The following is a 22,491-nucleotide window of genomic DNA, read 5'->3' as shown; positions in this document are numbered from 1 at the left end:
TTTTTTTTTTTTATTTTTTTTTATTTTTGGGACAGAGAGAGACAGAGCATGAACGGGGGAGGGGCAGAGAGAGAGGGAGACACAGAATCGGAAACAGGCTCCAGGCTCTGAGCCATCAGCCCAGAGCCCGACGCGGGTCTCAAACTCACGGACCGCGAGATTGTGACCTGGCTGAAGTCGGACGCTTAACCGACTGCGCCACCCAGGCGCCCCATCGCTTGTCTTTTTGATAATAGCCATTCTAAAGTGTCGAGGTGTTATCTCACTGACGTTATGGTTTGCTTTTCACTAATGATTACTGACTCAAGCACCTGTACATAGGCTTGGCCATTTGTATGTCTTCGTTGGAAAACTGTCTACTCAGGTCCTTTGCCCATTTTTTAATTGTTTGGTTTGCTTTGGTTTGGTTTTTGTTGTTGTTTGGTTGGTTGGTTTTTGCTGTTGAGTTGTTTGAGTTCCTTGTGTATTTTGGATATTAACCCGTTGTCAAATATATGGTTCCCAAATATTTCCTCCATTCCATAGGTTGCCTTTTAATTTTGTTGATTGTTTCTTTTTCTGTGCAGAAGCTTTTTAGCTTGATATACTGCCACTTATTTTTGCTTTTGTTTTATATGCATTTGGTGTCAAATCCAAAAACTTGTTGCCACCCAATACCATTATCCAGGAGTTTTTTCCTTATGCTTTCTTCTAGGAGTTTAACATTTTCAGTCTTATATTTAATCCATTTCAGGTTAATTTTTCTCTACTTTTGCAACTGTTTTTTGTTTGTTTGTTTGTTTGTTTGTTTTTTACTCTATAGTACCTTTTGTGTTTGGGTATTTCCTTGCTGAAGGAAATTGAGTCTACTCTGCAGAGACTGCAACATTGCTAGTAAGTCTCAACTTGAGTCTCCCTTGCCATTAAGGCACAGACACTTGACATAGGAACAGCTTTTCAGATGTAGCCACCTAGACTTTTTAGCAGAAGCTAATGCTCCAAAAAGCAAGTGCCCGGAATCCATCCTGATGAGGGAGGAGGCTGCGGCAGTAACTATGTCTTGATCCCAGAGGCAGCAGTGGTCTCTGCTCTCTGGTGAAACTGTCCCCCATCTGGAGTTGATGGTATTGAGGTCATGCTGGTTGTCTGTGCCTAACTGGTGGCCTCAATGACACGCTGATGGGAAGATTGCTGTGGCTTCATCTTCATCAGACACTTAACGGATGGAGCCACTCAGGTGCCCCTACAGTATTTTTTAAATTCATTTCTTTCCTGAGGCACCTGGGTGGCTCAGTTGGTTGAGTGTCCAACTTCGGCTCAGGTCATGATCTCCCAGTTTGTGGGTTCGAGCCCCGCGTCGGGCTCTGTGCTGACAGCCTGGAGCCTGTTTTGGATTCTGTGTGTGTCTCTCTTGCTGCCCTTCCCCTGTTCGTGCTCTGTCTCTCAAAAATGAATAAACATTAAAAATTTTTTTTTAAATTCATTTCTTTTCTACTTAAATTATATATGGATATTTGCTAAAAGGTGCTAAAAATGCTCCAGGATATAATTATAAACACTTGGGAGTAGAATCACAAAATATATGTTGCTGATTAAAAGCATATTTCAAAACATTTTTAAATTATTTATAGTGGATACTAACTCTACATTTTAGATTAATAGAAAAACTGGTTTCTAGATGTTATTACAGGTTAATTATTTTTGCCTGGCCAAAACACTTCACATTAATAGACCTTTAGGAAAATACTTACCACATATTTTACAGTGAAATTTCACACAGTTCAAAAATAATTAATATTTATTCCCAAATATTAATGTTTCAGGAATTTTCATCCTTGAAAAATATTTTGGTTAATCTTGTTTTCTATATATATGTTCAAGTTGTATGCCCAATTATTATGAGATTGTGATAGTTAACAAAATATGAAAATATTGCATAGAAATATCATATCTTTCCATAAAAATCTTGGTTCACACAATATCTTTTAGTTCTGCAACTTTTATATATTTTAGCAGTTAGATTTTTAAAAGTTTATATCATCGTATATAAGATACTACATTTTTGCTGAGCTTTATCTTATTATTTTTAGAAGAATTTGTGCATAAAATATGCAGTATCTTTTAGAGTATATTAGGATTTTTCTTTGCCTTCCTGTAGTTCAAATGGCATGATGATAGTTTAAATTTCAATTATAAATTGAACTGTATAATTAATCAATTTTGAAAATCTCTCTAAAATATAGAATAAATTGATTAGGCCAGAAATTAAGAATTTAAAGGGTGCCCTCTGCTGCATAAATTTAAGTGTACAATGTCCATATGTCCTTCAGCTTTGCTTGCATTGAGTCACAAAATGTTTTTTGATGAATGCATATTAAAAATATCCAAGTATCACATTATCATTAAATAAGTTTCTATGAATTGCCAGTCTGCTGCCTTCCCTGACTAAATGGTACCATTTTACATAATAAAAATGCATAATTTTATTTCAGTAAGCCATAAATATAAATTACTGTATTTAAGATGCATACTTAAAGAGATAAATAATACTACATTTTAAATGTTACTAATTTGTCTTAAATAAGGTAATAGGAATCTTCATTTTAGTATACTTGGGAAAATTATATTATTTTTATTTCATGAACTGGCTTTGACTACTTGTTATAAGTCTAGATGTAATCTAGATACAATCATATCTTTAGAATGCATCTGTGTTTCACTGTAACTAAGATGAAATGTTTAATTAATATGTAGTTTGAAATGCTCTTTTTGAACCTCTTATAAAAACCTTAAAGGGATATTTACCCCCAATATTTTTGGTGGCATTTTTGAAGATCGACATTTATTCAGTAGTAATAATGAATGATTTTTGTGTTAACGTGAGCTTTTTCTGCTCATGTTAGCATTTGATTTATTAAAGTATAATGTTAAAAACTGACAGTGATCTGAGCATGTATGATTTTGAATTCATAAAATTTAAAATGTAGACTTTTCTCAAATTTTCAAGTAAATTTTTATATTATTCTACTGAAAATTTTTGAGAATATAATATTTTGATAAATAACTTGGGTGTCCTTAGCTGGCTGGGTCTGCTTTTCTATCAGGATTTTGGGCTGAGGTTGTTAATCTGGATCTGTAGACATTCATAGGCAGGTGTTCATAGGACCTAGACTTTTATATTGAGTCCTTTTGTTGGTTAATTTTATATATTTGCTGTTAATAAGAGATTTAAAATTATAGTCTTATTAACGGTGAGGATGTTTTTGCAACCTGAGTCTTCTGAGGTTAAACTCTAACTAATTCTGAGACGTTCTCTTCAATTCCATGGCTTGGTTCATGCAAATATAGTTATATAACTTTTTAATGAGCTGCTTATCCATTCATTGGATTAAACTATTTATGACCTAATCCTATTTTGAATTATTTTCATAGTGTTGCTTCCTGGAAGATTCATATTTCTCATAATTATGTAAATGGCATTCAATTTTGATTCTGGGTGCATCTTTTAGATCTGTGAATATCTTCTAAGATCCTTCTAGTGACATTATCATGGGACTAGACCCGAGTGTGTGCATTGGTTAATTAAAATTACAATAAGGTTGTAACTAACAGCCACAAAATCTCAGTGGTGTACAACATTCAGACTTTATTTAGCTGGAGTCTGTGAGCCAACTAACGGCTGACTGATATTGACTGGACTCTGCAGGGGAGCAGGGGAGACTGGTTATGATCCATATCTCTCCTACCCCCACTGGGAGCAGTAAGTCTGCATTGGTATGTACTTATTGCTGTAGCCAAAATATAAGAGGGTAAAACCTCTTATTGTATAAATTGTATAAACACGTTTGAAGGCTCAGCCACATGGTGCCCACTAGCATTCCACTGGTGATATCATTCACATTTTCCATTTTCCAAAACACTGCAAGTGATGATTTCATCATGTGTTTTCACTACTAAATAACACATATCACTATTTTTCCAGCTGCTTATGTTTTATCACCATTTTTCCAGCCTCTGCCCACAATCTAGTCCTGAAGTTAAGTCTACATATTTTTCATTTTTGTTACTGTAGCATCCCCCCCCTTAAGTGTCATTTTCTATGTCAGGTATCTTTTGCTGCAGAAAAAACAAACAAAACAAAACAAAACACACACACACACGCACACTCTTCAGTGTCGTAAAACAACTATTCTTTTTGCCCATATGGGTACAAAAAAGGTGGGGTCAGCTGACCTCCACTTGACCAGCAGGGCTTGGCTCAGTGGTAAGGCTGGGCTCAGATCTGCTTTATGTTTTTATTTGGGGACAGCAATTCCCGAGGGAAAACTCTTTTCACAGTGATGGCTGAAGCATAAGAGAAGAAGCCCAACCACACAAATTCTTTTCAAACATCTGCGTCTGTCATATCTGCTAATATCCCATTGTCAAAGACTAGAAGCAAGGGTTGAGGAAAGCAATTCTGTCCATGGGAGTAGAGAAAAGAGATTGAACATTATTAAGCACTAATCTAATGCACCACACAAATGAGGATTGTCCATCTGCAAAGGTCAATATATGCTAATTACGACCAGTAGTAAACAATTATTTTCAGTGACTCACTCTGATAGACATATGGGCATACAAAAAATCGATAATTGAGATATTAAAGGACCAGATTTCAATTCTAACTGAGTCACTTGTTCTACAAATGGAGAAATTAATGTCGATTATTTTAAATAAAGATCCCAGTGAAATTGCTTCATTAAACAAAATTGCAAATATTTAAAAAGTATTTTTATAGCCCCAGTAAATAATTGATTTCTTAAATTATTATGTAGACTCCTTGTCATTCTCTGTCATATCAAAGGATTCTTCATTCATGTATAGTCACAATATGAAGCTGGATAGAAGCCATGTTAAAATTAGAAATATATATATATCCTCCTATACAAGGAGAAATAATATGAATGAGATAATGAGACAAATGCATGAATAATATAGGAGAAAGCAGGCAGAAAGTTAAATATTTTGATACAGGCAAAGCCAAATTAAATATGTTTAACCTACTCTAATGCTAACTGACAGAATAAAAAATTAAACCAAGTTTTATTCAATATTTGTAATTGTTAATAAGCTGGAAAAGGTTTCCTGTGATTACAATGGTCGTACACAAATATAAAAATAATGAAAACAGGAAATAAAAACATTGAATGTGTTTCTAAACTTGTTTTTAAATTGTAAGTCTATTTTGCTTTTAATTCTTTATTTAGAAAGCGCTCATCTTTGGAAAAAGAAATAGAACGACTGGAGTCAGCTTTGTCTGTATGGAAATGGAAATATGAAGAACTGAAAGAATCAGATCCAAAAAATCTGAAAGAGGTATGGAGACGTACAGTGTTGAGAAAGAAAGGAAACTGCCCGTTTTCTCTGTTTAGACGTGTAAGCCAGTGGGCAGAAACCTCCACAAAGAGGAAAGGTTTAAAAATTGAATTTCCTCCATAAGAGGGGTATTTGAACTTACCTGCTCATGTGAACTCGGTCAAACTCAGCCCGTAAGAAATCTTGTTCTAAACAGATGAACATATGGGAAAGAAGATAGAGACAGGGGGAAGCCAAGCGTAAGAGAGTCTTAACTGTGGAGGAAACTGAGGGCCGATGGAGGGAGGTGGGTGGGGGATGGGCTAGATGGGGGATGGGCCTGAAGGAGGGCACTGGTGATGAGCATGGGGTAATATGTGTAAGTAATGAATCACTAAATATGAGTCCTGAAACCAAGATTACCCTATATGTTAACTAGCTAGAATGTAAACAAAACTTTGAACAAAAAGAAAAAAGAAATCTTGTTCTAAATAACACGTATTTTCAGTGATCAGCCTGACAGCATTAATTATCCATTCCAGGAACTTGTGAGGGGACTCTGCTAAAGAAGCCATTATATCATAGCACTTACAATAAACAAAATTATCTTGTTCTTTTATGAAGCAGTTTGAAGATATCCATTCATCTCAAGTGCATTTAGGTTCTTTTCATATTGACTTTATAGTAATTCAGAATCAGCCTACTTGCCTTTATACTTTGCCTTTGCTTTTTCATCAATAAAATGCTGTCATAAACCTTCCCCATTTCAATGATTTATTAATATTTATGGTTTAAACAATATTAATTGTACATCCTCTGTGTACTAAAGCATCGTTCCAGGTAAGTAAGTGGGACAGAATAATGAGCAAAGAAAAGAAAAATACTGACAAAATAATGGCAAGCCAAATTCTTCAAGTGAGTAAACATTTAGTTGTGTGTGTGTGTGTGTATTTATTTGTATATTAATAATATGTATTAAACATCATATATTATGTATACACACACACACACAAACCATATACATGCTGAAGAGCTGTCTGAAGAAGCTATCTAAATCAATTATGTAATTGTGCCTTAATCAAAAGTGCTGTTCTATCAGTTGTTAGAAAAAAAAAAAAGTGGTAAGCAGTGTTTCTCTTTGTTTATGAAATCCCACATGAATGTTGCTTCAGATTTTCTTCCAGCAAGTGGTAAAGTTTAGACTCATTGACTTAAGTTTGCTAAAATTGCTTGAGGAGTCTTAGCTGGCCGCATACGCCTGATTTCTGAATCCTACGCGGGCATTCTGACTTCCACGGGGCAGTGTCATCACAAGGTTCAGATATGGTCAGCTCTGTTCACACAGTGGACCACTGAGACTTCAAAGGAGGGAGAGCTTTTCCTCATACTATTAAGCAAATATTTCCTGCTTAGAAACCACTTATTAATCAAAGGTAATTTCAGTGAGAGCCGCAGTGCAGGGTGAGTGAAACAAAGCTAACAAGCTACATAAAGTTTCCCCCTCCTTTGTTGATTCATGTGAGGTGGTCAGAGTGACTTCGTTTCTAGTTCAGACTTTAGGTACATACACAGTGTATGCGTGTGTACACACACATGCCTTTATATATGGATTCATATATTTATATTCACAGGTACCTAACTGAACGTGATGTCTCTAGGTATGATTCTTGACAGTAATTGAATGTTATACAGGAAAAATAGTTCACAACGCAATAATTATGTTATGTGTACAGTATACATGTATTTTCCCTTTCTAATAATGGGCTCTAAATTTGATTGAGAAAGCTAATACTGAAGATAGAATTCGTTTTAAATTTAATTTTACGAGGAACATGCATTTACCATCTCTTGCCACTAGTGGACGGTGCAGACTTGATAACGTTAGTTTCCTAATGCTTTTTATTCGAGTAATTTAACATGTCTGTGCAACTGTTTTTGAGAAGAAGTCATGGTTTTCAGTTGGTTTACAAAGTGATATGTATATTTTAAAACGCTTAATGTTTTATCGTCAAAGATGGTATTTTTGACATTAAGCGGGAACATGTCTGCTTTAAATTAACAAAGCTTTATAAATGAGAAAAAATAAAACCAATGCAGCATGGGTGTAAAATGGCTCTACGTTTTCACACCTATACAGAAAAACATATTAGTCCATATGTGATCCTTTTACTAGATAAAATTATAGGGCTTTTGGAACAGGGGAAACCTCAAGATTGTTGTGAGAAACTTGTTCAACTATTTAAACTTTGAGTGCGTGTTTCGGTTCAATCAACTACAGGTTTGAACACTGAAGGAAAGTAATAATGAATAAAAAAAGTTTTACTTTAGATGATGGAGAGCTAATTTAAACGGAAATAAAGAAAAACACATTGTTTGAATTATTTATATGAGATTATTTTTTGAAATGTCTCTTTCCACTCCCTAAAAAGAATTGGTGATATTCTTAAAGGCTTTTTGAAAAGATATGGGCTGCACATACGTTTAAATTACTTTAGAGATATTGTGGAATATTTAAAAATGTTTAAAAACTGAATAAATAAAAACACTTTGTCACACGTAATGTTTAGGTATCCTTTGTTTAACTGTTTTGTAATAGATTATAACAGGAGAAGAATTTGACCGCACATTTGGAAATGGTCCAAATTGTAGAGTAATTATAAGTGTAAAATATTCAAAGTTTTTATACAGTTGATTGACAATCAGGGATCACGCCGTGATGCATCCTTTGGAACCTCATAGGAATTCTCTTTTCTTACTCTACCTCTCAAAAATTATGATAAGTGATATTCACTTTCACTGTAGCTCCTCATCTATAGAAAGTTCTGAATACGAGTGTAATTCTGTTTTACATGCCTGAAACTGTTACAAGCACATACATATGTGGCCAGGAACTGCTTATGGAAAGATTAGCAATTTTTAGAGTCAGAAACAGATGTGCTTAATAGACCAAGGTTCTTAAAAATGTATTTTAAAATCTGGCATCTTTAGAGGAAAATCATTCTTAAATCACTGATATTTAGAGCAGAGTCAATATAAGAATTTAATTGTAAAATCTGGTATTTCAAATGCAACCAAAACAATGAGTAGTAGAGAATGATTAAATTCCAAATTCTGTTCCTGTGCTGAATTTAATACTTATTCAGCTTTCCCTTTGCAGGTCTGTAAGTATTGATTTGAAATGACATTATGAATTGCAAGTTTTCTGGGATGATCATCTTCATGAAATCTCATGATCTAGAGAATCAAATATTCATGGAAGTGATATTGATTATAAATAATTATGGTATCTTTGCTTTAACAATAAATGACTCTGATCCTTTCCAGAATGGAAGATATCTTTTACCATATGTGGAAAATACTGATAACATTTTAAAATTGGTCTCAAACTGAAAAAATGAAATGCAATCTGGCTTTGAAAATTTTGTGCTTTTACCAGCATCTTTTTAAGGATTTTATTGAGGAGTTTTTTGTCTTTTTGTGGTAATAATGATGTTTCTAGTAGTTTATAATTTACAATGTTATTTCACAAATATTTATATTAAATATTTATAAAGACAAGCTTCATGGGGAGTCTTTATGGCACTAAGAGCTGACAGTAATGCCTTATCTCAAATACCTCAAAACACGTTTCTGATTTGGGGGAAATTGAAGGTTAGAATTAGGATTATATGTAGCTAAAATTCTACACTAATACCTTCAATTTCTTTCCGAAATGCGATTTTTAAAAAATTATTTTTTCTCTTTACTTATTATTTTTTAATCGAGTTTGGTTGGAGATACCTTCACTTTTTGAAAGATTACATCAATGGACACTTAGGTTGCTTCCATATCTTGACTATTGTAGATAATGTTGCTGTAGACGTAAGAGTGTATTTTTGTGAATTAGTATTCTCAATTTTGGAGGTAAATGCCCAGTAGTGTAATTATTGTATCACATGGTATTTTCATTTTTAATTTTGGGGGAGACCTCCGTATTTTTCACAGTGGCTGTACAAAATGACATTCCCACCAACGGTGCACCAGGTTCCCTTTTCTCCGCATCCTCGCCAACACTTGTTACTTCTTGTGTTGTTAATTTTAGCCATTCTGACAGGTGTGAAGTGATGCCTCATTGTGGTTTTGATTTGCATTTCCCTGATGATGAGTGATATTGTGTCTGTTGACCATCTGGATGTCTTCTTTGGAGGAATGTCTGTTCATGTCTTCTGCCCATTTTTAATTGGATTATTTATTTTTTTGGTGTTGAGTTGTATAAGTTCTTTATACATTTTGGATATTAATCCTTTATTGGATATGTCATGTGCAAATATCTTCTCTCATTCAGGAGGTTATCTGTTAGTTTTGTTGGTTGTTCCTTGCTGTGCAGAAGCTTTTTATTTTGATGTAGTCCCAAAGGTTTATTTATACTTTTGTTTCCTTTGCCAATATGGGAGCTATTCTGTATACATAAGGAAAGGGTCCTTGAAGATATTTATTTGAAATAGGTGTATGGTGGAGTGTTAGTACAGTTGGGAGTTCAAAACTGCCTCATTTTGCTATTTTTGTGGCTTAAAGACATAGCCCATAGAAATGGCCAAAATTATTAATGTATCTTACCAGTTCTAACCGTACACGGTAGCTCCTGCCATTGCTTTCTGTCTCTGCTATTTCCCCAGTCATAACCACCAGATCTACCACTTTGCCCCCTCCTGCCAGGTCTTTTACCCATCACCGTTGACCTTTTTAGTTTTCCATCCAGTTGCCAGAGTGATATTTCTGAAAACAGAAATTGGATCATATTATACCCTTGCTTCAAACACTTAAGTGACTTCCCTTTTACTTCGAGTAGAGCTGCCTGCCAAGTAATTGGACGTCTAAGGAAATCTAAACCCACCCGGTTAAACCACCAGACGTTTAAACTTCAAAGGATGCCCGATAAGGATACCACTCTTTTCTACCCTAACTGCTCTAACAAGCAGTGCCCCAGATTTCAGTAGATAGGACCCAGTAGATGGTAATTTTTGACTCACATACATTTTCTACAGGTGTTTGAAAGTCAGCCTTCTCCTTCTATACAGTGACTTTCTGTCCCCTGGGCTCTCAGAAGTCATGCAGCTGAACACTCTGCATCTGACCAAGATTAGAAGAAAGAGAGAATGAGGATCATATGGGGATGTTTTGTGCTCCAGGCTTGGGAGTAGTGTACCTTATTTCCACTGAGAACCCGCAGGCAAGTACTCATTTGCCCAGTGACTCCTTATTGTAAGTAATGTTGGGAAGTGTATTCAAGCTGTATACTTCAAAAGAAAAAGAAAATGAATTTTAAAACCATCTAACTAGTTTCTGCTGCAAGAATCAATATGATACCTAATTAGTAAGATTTACTTATGAATATGTTATCTTGTGAGTAAATCTATCAATTAATGTATTACTTTTATTGTTCTTGGTAAAACTTCTATTTAAAGGAAAGTGAGCTTCCTGATCTTAAAATCCGTATTAAAGAGCTTGATTTACATCTCCACAGATGGGCTGGACAGGTGAAAGCTGTTTTTCCTGTGAGACCCTTTCACTCTTCATCCTTTGTGCTTGAGAAAGATTGTGCAAGGTATACTTCTTGCAGATATCTCTTACCCAAAGAACGGGAGAGGAAGGAACAGGGTGACAGATGCCCAATTTCCCCTTTAAATTTACCAGTGAGATAACTCCTCCTCTTCCTGACAAGGAAAGAGTAACAGATGGAGGCACCCTTGGAGCTGTGGTCAAGTAGCTGGCCATCCACAGGGATGCATGCTTTGAGTAGAGAAAAGGCTCCCCTCTCTTGACTACTTACCATCACCCACATGATTTCACTTCCCCTTCTACGATTTTATAATCAACTGGTGGATACCTGTTCCCGTACTGGCTGGGGTGATTGGTCCTGACTACTAGGGGGTAATTGGACTAGTGCTCTACCATGGAGATGAGGAGGAGTGTATCAGGAATGCAGGAGGTCCCCTAGGGAGTCTTAGGATTACCATGCCCTTCGATTATGGTTGATGGAAAACTACAGTTGGAAAACTGCCAACGCAGGCAGGATTAGTAATGGTCCTGAGCGTTCAGGAATGGAGGTTCGGGTCATCCCACCAGGTAAAGAACCACGACCATCTGTGTGCTTGCCGTACACAAGGGGAATGCAGAATGGATGATTGAAGAAGGTAGCTACAACCAGAAATGAGCACTGTCAGTTACAGAAATGAACACTGTAGTGTCATGAGTATTTGTTCCTTAATTTGCTGTGAATATGCCTCTCTCCCTGTCCATCTGTCTGCCAGCAGACAGCCCTATCTCTGTATATTTATGTTTTCTTTCTGATTGCCTGCCATTAACATAAAATGTATTGATTCTATATCAGTATGTAAGCATGATTAAGTTTACTTCAGAGTATTTAAGTTATGGGGTATCAGGAGAAGAGTAAACATCATTCAGGACTTTGCTTCCTCTTCTGGAGTAATGATTAGTGGATTTTCGAAAACTTGCATCATGTTCGATGGAATTATGTCCTTGTTTTTGTCTTTATTTAAAGATTAAATGTGGTTTTAAGTGATGCATATGGATGCCGAGTTGACAAGAGGTGGACTTGTGATGGTTAGTTTTATGTGTCAGCTTGACTGGGCTGAAGGGTGCTCAGATCTCTGACAAACATTTCTGGTATATCTTTGAAATGTGAATAGGTAAACTGAGTAAAGAAGCTCCCCAGTGCAGGCAGACATCACCTAATCCACTGAGGGTCTGAATAGAACATAAAGGCAGAGGAAGGGTGAATCTGTTCTTTGCTTGAGCTAGGACGTCCGTCTCCTCTTGCCCCAAACATCGCCATTCCTGGTTCTCTGGGCTTGCAGACTTAGACTGAGAATTATACCTTTGGCTTCTAATTCTCAGGTATTTGGGCTTGTACTAGAATTGACTCCCATTGGCTCTCCTAGTTCTCCAGTTTGTCGACTGCAGATCCTGGGACCTCTTGCTCTCCATAACCTCATAAGCCAATTCCTATCATAAATCTCTCCATCTCTCCCATATATAGAGAGATATTATAATATATATTTATCTATCTATCTGTATGTATATATTTATATTTATATTTGTAACTTATATTTTCTTTTTTTTTTTTTTTTTTTTTGGAGAACACTCACTAGTACCTTTTGGTCTATGCTGTTTTTCTCTGTCTTAGAACAGTCACACACAACGCTTTCAGCCCCTACCAGCCAGCCACATCTGGCCACTACCCTCAGTTTACATATTACTTTATAAAAAAGGAATGACTTCAGTCCAAAAAATATTTCCTTCACTATTTGCCTTCAAAGAAATGTGCAAGATTTTAAAAGACCTTCTCAAAACATGTAGCTATTTTTGTGTTTGTTTACTGTGTATCTTTCCCTTTGAACTGTCAGCTTCGTGATAATATATATTGTTTGCTTTATTAATCCCCCTCTATCCAGTGCTGAACAAATGATGCTATAGCTTGTGGTGAACAGCCCCCTTTTTCTTCTCCAGCTCTGTATGTGTATATTTCTGTATGTTGGCTGTGGCTACAGTGTAAAGAGGGTAGTTGAAACCCTCGACTTGTCTTGTATGAGCCTGACGAGGCTACCACTCGATATCCCTGAGGGGGTTAGATTTTCCAGGGCGCTGGAGTGAACCTTCACCCCTAACATTGTATCCATCATGAAAATCTGTTCAGTTTGTTCTTTGCAAAGCATAAATTGGCTTATCAGGCCAAAGAGTGAGGCTGATGAAATACTGTATTAGGATTCTATAAATGTATAAGAACAATGAAGCATATGGGACAGAGTTTTGCTGATATAACCGCCTTCAAGACCTTTTTAAACAAACCTAATTAAGAATAATATAAGGACTAAATGACATAAGTCAGAATTAATTGAACTACTACTGGATAATTTGTAGACATTGCCAAGGTAACCCTCATAACACTGTGATGACTTATTTAATTTGAAGGCTATTAGAAGAATTATAAATGAAAATTAGGCTATTCAAAACCTACCTTGCTTGTGGGTATAAAGATATAGTAGGTATAGATACACCTACAGATATGAAGAAGAAGACAGGTTGAAATCAGATGTTTCAATATCTATTCAAATTAAACAGTACTATTTTATTTTATTTTTTTAATGTTTATTTATTTTTGAGAGAGACAGACAGAGTACAAGCAGGGGAGCGGCAGAGAGAGAGGGAGACACAGAATCCAAAGCAGGCTCCAGGCTCCGAGCTGTCAGCACAGAGCCCCTCGCGGGGCTTGAACTCATGGGCCACAAGATCATGACCAGAGTCAAAGTCAGACACTTAACTGACTGAACCACCCAGGCGCCCCAATACTATTCTACAAATAAAAATATAACACAAAGGAGTCAGCTGAGATTTAGTTAATTTATAGAAATTAATAGTTTGAGGATAATGATAAAAGTCGGTCAAAAAGAAAAAATAAGTTCTCTGGGTTACACAAAGCTTCCACAGAGTAGCAACAGTTGGTCTATGAAACATCTTTATTTTACATCCCAGATGACAGGGCACTTTCCAGCGATGCATGCTTCATAAATCCAACGATTCTTGTTTTACCTTTTCCTATAAGAAATCTCTATACAGAGGTATTCAGTTAAGACCATTCTGGAGATAAGAAACTTCCTTTAAGGGAAGAGCATTAGTATTCTGACTTTTAGGAGCAGTTTTCGTGTTGAAGAGGAGATTGGACGAAGGCCCCTGCATCTTCTCTCTTCTCCAAGTGTATGCCCATTTCACCCTACCACATACTGACACCAAAGATACTTGACTGTATGCGACTGAGTGAAGAAACCCAAGCTAAAACAGGAATATTTAGTATACCATTTAAATAATTCTGTATGATATACAAAATCTGGAATGATAAATTTTAAATTGTCCGTTCTTTTCATATGCATTACGTATCATTTTTACTTTAGAAACATTATTATTATTATTATTATTATTAATGTTTATATTTGAGAGAGAGACAGACCAACAGACTGTGAGCTGGGGAGGGGCAGTGAGAGAGGGAGGCACAGAATCCGAAGCAGGCTCCAGACCTGAGCTGTCAGCACAGAGCCTGACACGGGGCTTGAACTCACAAACCGTGAGATCATGACCTGAGCTGAAGTCAGATGCTCAACCAACGGAGCCACCCAGGTGCCCCTAGAAACATCCTTTCTTATTTTTTTTTCAAATATATAATTTAAAGACAAGGATTCTAGAGTTGGAAGTTTATGATGTTGAGGGTTTGGAGGTGGCCTGTGTTTGGGAATTCCAAGTGTTTCTAATAATTTTTTTTAGTCTTATTGGGGTATAATTGATATGCAAAAAACCTACACACATTTAACATATACATTTTGATGAGTTTGGGTACATGCGCACATCCATGATACCATCAGCACAACCGAAGTACTAAACATGTCCATCGTTTTCCAAAATTTTCTTATGTGCTCTATGTGTGTACATATGTGTGTTGTGGTAAGAACACTTAACGTGAGATCTATCCTCTTAATATATTTTATTTTATTTTATTCAAAGTTTATTTTTGAGAGAGCGAGAGAGTGAGAGAGCAAGTGCGCATGAGTAGGGGAGGGGCAGAGAAAGATGGGGACAGAATCAGAAGTAGGGTCCAGGCTCTGAGCTGTCAGCACAGAACCTGATGGGGGGCTCGAAGCCATGAACCACAAGATCATGACTTGAGCTGAAGTCATGCTTAACCAACTGGTGGCCCATCCCCTTTAAAGTGCATGATACCATATTGTTAACTCTAAGTACCATGCTGTACAACAGATCTCTAGAACCTATTCATCTTGCATAACTGAAATTTTATACCCATTTAAAAATAATTCTCCCTTTCCCTTTCCCTCTTAGCCCCTGGAAACTATCATTTTACTTTCCGTTTCTATGAGCTTGACTCTTTTAGATAGCTCATCTAAGTGGAATCATGTCATATTTGTCTTTCTGTTACTGACTTACTTCACTTAGCATAATTTCCTGTAGGTTCTATCCTTGTTGCAAATGGCAGGATTTCCTTCCTTTTAAGGCTGGATGATATTCCACTGTTTGCATTTACCAGATATTCTTTATTCATTTATCTGTAAGTAGATACTTGATTGTTTCTATATCTTGGCTATTGTAAATAATGCTGCAATGAACACGAGGATGCAAATATCTGTTAGAGAAATTTATTTTGGACATATACACTTAAGTGGGACTGCTGGATCACATGTTAGTCTTTTTAATTTTTTTATGTTTATTTATTTTGAGAAAGAGTGCACATGGGGAAGGGTCAGAGAGAGAGAGAGAGAGACAGAATCCCACGCAGGCTCTGCACTGTCAGTGCAAAGCCCAATGCAGGGCTCGAACTCACAAACTGTGAGATCATGACCTGAGCTGAAATCAAGAGTCAGATGCTTAGCTGGCTGAGCCAGCTAATACAGGCGCCCCAGTATTTTTTAATATTTTGAGGAACTTTTGTGTTGTTTTCCATAGTGGAAATTTCCCATATACCTCCGGCCCCACACACAGATACCAGTCTCCTGCATCATCCACATCACTCACCAGAGCATTTTTTACCAAAGATGAACATTTTTTACCAAGGATGAACATTGATTATCACCCAAAGTTCATCTTTTACCTTCAGGTTCACTCTTAGTGTTGTACATTATGTGGGTTTAGGCAAATATATAAAAATATGTATCCATCATTATGGTATCAAATAATTTTTTTAAATTTTTTAACGTGTGTTTATTTTTGAGAGAGACAGAGACAGAACGTGAGTTGTGGAGGGCCAGAGAGAGAGGGAGACACAGAATCCGAAGCAGGCTCCAGGCTCCGAGCTTGTCAGCACGGAGCCAGACACAGGGCTCGAACTCATGAACCATGAGATCAGGACCTGAGCCGAAGTCGGACGCTTAGCCGACTGAGCCACTCAGGCGCCCCTTACGTAGGGTATTTTTACTGTCACTGTCCTAAAACTTGTCTGCGCTCTGTGTAGTTATCCCTTCTTGCTCCCTTAACCCTTGGCAACCACTGATCTTGTTATGGTCTCCATGGATTTGCCTTTTCCAGAATGTCATATAATTGGAATTATACATCATATAACCTTTTCAGATTGGCTTCTTTCACCTACTAATATGTGTTTACGTTTCCTCCGTGTGTCTTCATGACCTGCTGGCTCCTGTCTCTTTAGTGCTGAATAGTATTCTGCTGTCTGGATGTACCAGCTTGTTTATCCAGCATCTGACTGAGGGACATCTTGGTTGCTTGTAAGTTTTCGTAGTTGTGAATTAGGCTGCCATCAGCATCCGTGTGCACATTCTCGTGTAGTTTTCAGTCTCTCCGCATTTAATTATTACCCCTGCTGAGATGAGTTCCTGCACTAGATTATTTCATAGATCACCGGCCACCCTCCAGCTAGCAGCATCTGAAGGAGGTGCTGTCAGGATTGCATTCAGGGTCGCAGCTCAGCGTAGGGCAACTTGTATGGAAGTTAACGGCTCTGACGAGAAGGGACTATAGACGGGGTGGGAGACTCGGAGTGTCACGGACTCCTCTCCAGGCTTGTGGTGCATTCTAGTGAGTATTGGTAGGGTTTTTTTTAGTGAGTATCGGTAGGGTTTTTTTTTTTTTTTTTCAATGTTTATTCTTGAGAGTGAGAGAGACAGACAGAGACAGGGATTAAGTGGGGGAGGGGCAGAGGGAGAGGGAGACACAGCATCCAAAGCAGACTCCATGCTCCCAGCTGTCGGCACAGAGCCCGGCACGGGTCTCAAGCTCATGGACCATGAGGTCATGACCTGAGCTGAAGTTGGACACTTAACCAACTTAGCCCCCCCAGGTGTCCCGGTATCAGTAGTTTTTATGTGAGTGAGAAATCAAAGAGACAGAAGGCTCCTTTAGTTGGTATTTTCACAGGAATCCCATGGGAGGACTGAAAAAGGACTGGATACTCATGGATGCATTTTAGAACGTGTAATTGTCACATGAGGCAGTGTCTCTTTGTAATATACTTCTGAAGTTGTGATCAAAGACAGTGGAAGATATAGTATATTCACATTCAAACTTCAAATGTAGGTGAAATGAGGTGCCAGTGGAATCTCGTGAGGGTTCTCCCATGGATAATCTGAAACTTATAAAAAATAGTAAATAGTCCTGTAATGTAGTTGTACTGAATTAGCAGAATCATAAGATTCATATGAAAGGAATTTTTAAATGTTTATGTATGTGTGTGTGTATGTGTGTGTATATATAATATATGTATGTGCATATATATATATATATATATATATATATATAATCTCCAAGTCTCTTTGGACATTTGGATTTAATTATTTAGGAGTGTTTATCACATATCTGTGTTTTGAGAAGCTTATTATTCTGATATGCACTCAAAATTGAGATCTGCTGCTATAAAGCATCATATCTCAGAGCAGAGTTGGAGGGACCATTGAGATCCTCAACACCAGTTGTGTGATCCTTCAATTTAAGTTATGGATCAACTTTATTCAGTCAATGTGTGCCCAGATATTTGGTCAGACATTATTCTGGGTGTGTCTGTGAGGGTGTTTCCGGATGAGACTAACATTTGAGTCAGTAGCAGATTGCTTTTCCTAACGTGGGTGGGCCTTCTCTAATCAGCCAAAGGCCTGAATAGAACACAAGGACTGACTCTCCTCCACCTAGGAAGGAACACCTCCTGCCTGCCTGTCCCGCTGGGACATCAGTTTTTCTCTTGTTTTCAGATTTGAACTGAAACATTAGCTCTTCCTGGGTCTCAAGCCTGTTGGACTCAGACTGGAACTCTACGTTGAGCTCTTCTGGTTCTCAGGTCTTTAACTTGGACAGGAACTTTCACCACTGGCTCTCCTGTATTTATGGAAAATAAAAATACAATTGGAAAATATATGGAGAGATTATAATGTAATATTACATAAAATAAGAAGATAAAAATAAAAAATTTAAATATATGAAAAGATTATAATGTAATATAAGGTTACATACAAATGTAATATATAGAAAGTTAATATATATATATATATATATATATAGAGAGAGAGAGAGAGAGAGAGAGAGAGAGGGCAAGCGAGCGACCGCGACCACAGGATTTTCTATTTGTTTCTCTGAAGAACCCTGATTAATACACCAACCTTAATAAAAACCCGTAGCTTAAATAGATCTACTCACTGCAAGTCCTGGCTTTTTTCTGTCCAATGAAATGTTTTCCTTTATCGACAGCTATACTCTTGGCACTTTAAGAACTACTTGGACTTCCTAGTTAGTAACATAAATGGTGAAATGGAATGTATACTTTATTTTACTTATTTCTCATACTGACTGGTAGATTGTATAATAATTTCTTTGCTTATCATAGGAAAATATTGAGCTAACAGAGAGATGTTTGTTACTTGATGACTTAGTATTTTGAACAACCCTCCCCTACTTTCGGTTCCACGAAGGAGAAGGAGCACGTTTCCTCCTCTGCCAAGGCCGCTGTGCCAATGAGCTGAAGAAGGTTCAGCTTCATGTCTCTGACATGGACCCCTTCTAGGACCTCAGCAGCTGTCCTGCCAAGATGTAAACATGGCCATATATTTTGGTGGTATTTGCAAACGTAGGATAATTGAGACGCACGTCTTTAAACCTCTCCCTCTTCCCACTCTGAATTTGCCCCCAACAGGCTTGTCCTCCTGTCTGTTAGCCACGAAGTAGCTATGGAAATCTTTAGGATCTTGCCAAGGTGAAATTGAATTGAGGATACATACAGTTTGTATGTAGTGGAATATCTTTTCGGCTGTTTGTTACGTCTACCTAGTCAATATGGAAGTTCTCTCAGAAACAGGCTTGATACTCTTAAATGAAAATCGCATGAAAGATAACTTTTAGGACACCTGCCTTTGTGGGGTACAAGTTTCAAAACATGAATATTCCAAAAAGCAAATAGGCTTGTGTGTTCTGCTGTGATCTCATTTTATCCAACTTTCGTTCACGAAAAAAGTGATCAACTATTCTGGAAGAAAGACGAAACCCTTTGAAGTAAAAATGATATTACACAGTCGCTGTCATACTGAAAGCTGATGAAAGTGTATGCAGTCCAAAGTCCAGGAAAAGCATTTAGTTGTTATTTAGTAGTTATTGTTAGGACTTTGTATTATTTTTTCAGGATTTTGTGATATATTGATATTTGTCAGCTTTCCAAAGTTTGAGAATGGAGTTTCTTCATCCGAAATAAATTTTTACTCTCATTCCTAATTTTGTCTTCTCCCCAAATTGTGAAAAAACAGCCTCCGTAAAACGTGAACATGGGTTCCTCTGCTTTCCCTTGCCTGAACCTCCCAGACTCCGCTGATGACTTTCTTCTGCAGAGTGAAGTTTCCTGGTGTCCACGTGTTTATTTTGTTACTTATCACAAGTGCCTGCTTGCTTTTTGTGTCCTCACCTAGACCGGAATCCCCTTCAGGGCAGACTCCTTGGGGGCTTTTCCACCACCTAAGCCTGACTCAGTTTGACCAGTCTGTAGACATTTGCAGACAGACTTAATGAAAGCGGGCAAACGTTTCAGGGCAAGGGAAGGAAGCTTGCTGGAGGATTCCAGCTCCTTGCTTTTGGCCTGTTTTCCATTGTTCTGGCTCCCCCTCCCACCATATAGATGGCTTTTGCTGATTCTACCTATCGCATTGTTTGCACAAAAAGACACAAAGTCCCAAAGAAGGAAAGTGGATTGTCAGCTGTTTGTCAGCCTGACTTGCACAGGTCAGGCTTCGATATCCAAAGATTTCAAAAACGCCTTATGCTAGGGGAGAGGAGGAATGCATTAACTTCAGGTCACCAAATTAGTGAAAAAATTATATAAGATGGTGTGTTTCCAAGAGTAACTGATTTACATAAAAAGTAAACAGCATTACATGCATTTAATTAAACTTAAATCATAAGTTTAAGTACCATTCTAATATTGACAGAGAGAGTTTGGGAAGTATCTGATTCACTTTGAACCACAATCTCCATGGTAAATAATGACATACACAGAGAAGCGAGTGGGTAGGCTTTTTAATTCTTCCTCAGATAGGGGTGCCAATGAGACAAATTCAGAGGTGAAAGCTCATTTTCAGGCAGTTTCATTAAGAATGCTCCTAATAGAAGCTCTTTGAGACTTAAAGTCAAAGGCATAATTGCTGTGATTCTTTCGATGAAATAATCTTTGCTCTTTACATATTTTTAACAAATTCGGTGAGATATGAGTCACCTACTGTACAATTCATCCACTTAAAGAGTACAATCCGGTGGTTAATGTATTTACAGAGTTGTGCAATCGTCACCAGTCAATTTTAAAACGTTTCATCTGTTCAAAAAGAAACCTCATATCCATTAGCATTGCCCTCCAACCACCAGAGCGGAGGCGATCACTAATCCAATTGAATACTATAGATCTGCCAATTCTGGACATTTCCTATAAATGGAATTTTGATTTGCTTCTTCCACTTTGTGTTGGTTTTTGAATACACTTTCTGTAATCTGCTGTCTTAGCCACGATTCCTACCACAACTCAATAAAGAAAGAAACATTATGCTGATCTTCATTTTTAATGGAAACCTCATTTACAAAAAATATATATATTAGGAGGTGTAATTTTCTATTCCCCAGAAGGAAAATATTAATACTGAGCTGTTTCGTACCTGTCTGAAGCAAGAGCTAAACATTTAAAAACATTATTTTCCTTAAATGAAAACTTTGGTTTTGACAGAAGTAAATCCTACCATTTCATGTTTAATACACAAGGACTAAATCAGAAAACAAAGAAAAAAAATTCAATTTCTAAGGCTTTGCAGGAATGTCAGATCTTCTTTCACTATTACCAAAGTTGGCACTAATTTTTTGCTTGGTGAAGTTAAATCACATCCTTTAACTCCAATAAATATATTCAAACATGAGTATTTGATTTTTTTTTTTTACTTTGTTACTGTAGTAATTATATGTTGCTTCAGGCAATATTTAATTAAAAATTAAGCCAGGCTAATCCTTTAAAAAGAACAGTTCCCTAAAAGTAAAAATCTAAAATACCTTTTTCCCCCAAAACTTTGATATTCTATAATTTCATGGGTTTGTGGATTGTGTGTGTGTGTGTGTGTGTGTGTGTGTGTGTGTGTGTGTGAGAGAGAGAGAGAGAGAGAGAGAGAACGTAAAGAGCAATATCCTGTGAAGCTTAAAAGCCTTAAAATTGATAGCTAAAATGGTATAAATTCAGAAATATATCTTGAAGATGCTTCTGTTTATGGATAGGAAGACTCAATTCTTTCCAAGACATCTGTTCTTTGCAATTTGATCTATAGACTCAGTGCAATCTCAGCCAAAACCCCAAGTTATTTTGTGGATATTGGCGCCCTGACTCTAAACTCTACGGACAAAAGACTCAGAATAGCCAAGACAATATTGAAGGACAAGAGTAAGGTAGTGGGCTGATATTACCTGACTTCAAGACATACCATAAAAGTACAATAATCAAGAGAGTGCGGTATTGGTGAAAAAAACAGATCAATGGAACAGAATAGAGAACCCAGAAATAGGCCCACATAGACATAATCAACTGATTTTTGACAAAGGAGCAAAGGCAATACAGTAGATAAAAGATACTCTTTTCACCAACTTATGCTGGAATAATTGGACATTCATGTGCAAAAAAAAAAAAAAAATCTAAACACAGACCTTACACCCTTCATGAAATTTAACTCAGAATACATCACGGACCTAAATGGAAAACACAAACTACCAAACTCCTGAAAGATAACATAGGAGAAAACCTGACTGACCTTGGTGCGGTGATGCCGCTTTTAGATACAGTGTTTGAAGGCACGATCCATGAGCAAAATCATTGATAAGCTGGATTCGTTAAAATGAAAAACTTCTCTCTGCAAAGACGATGTCAGGAGAACGAGAGATCAAGCCACAGACCAGGAGAAAATATTTTGAAAATGTACATCTGAGAGAGGATTAGTCTCCAAAATATATAAAGAACTCTTGAAAGTCAACAACAAGAAACACAGGCAACCTGGTTTCAAAAAGGGGCCAAGGCCGTATACACCACACTGAAGAAGATCCACGGGTGGCAGACAACCATGTGGAAAGACGCTCCGCATCTTGTGTCATAAGGACGATGAAACTGCAAGC

The 22,491-nt window shown here is 37.1% G+C and overlaps 1 protein-coding gene across 1 annotated transcript in view; it reads left to right on the top strand.

Annotated features, from left to right (window-relative positions):
- CCDC102B (coiled-coil domain containing 102B) overlaps nt 1-22,491 on the top strand; it is a 194,715-nt gene that overhangs the window by 116,916 nt on the left and 55,308 nt on the right. Inside the window, 1 exon segment of the mRNA XM_058691842.1 lies at nt 5,229-5,337. Coding sequence (XP_058547825.1) covers nt 5,229-5,337 — 109 coding nt within the window.

Source organism: Neofelis nebulosa, chromosome 11 (genome assembly GCF_028018385.1).
Source record: "Neofelis nebulosa isolate mNeoNeb1 chromosome 11, mNeoNeb1.pri, whole genome shotgun sequence".
In the NCBI taxonomy this organism is placed as follows: domain Eukaryota; kingdom Metazoa; phylum Chordata; class Mammalia; order Carnivora; family Felidae; genus Neofelis; species Neofelis nebulosa.
Note: the sequence above shows the minus strand (reverse complement) of the source record. Positions and strands in the feature narration are given on the sequence as shown.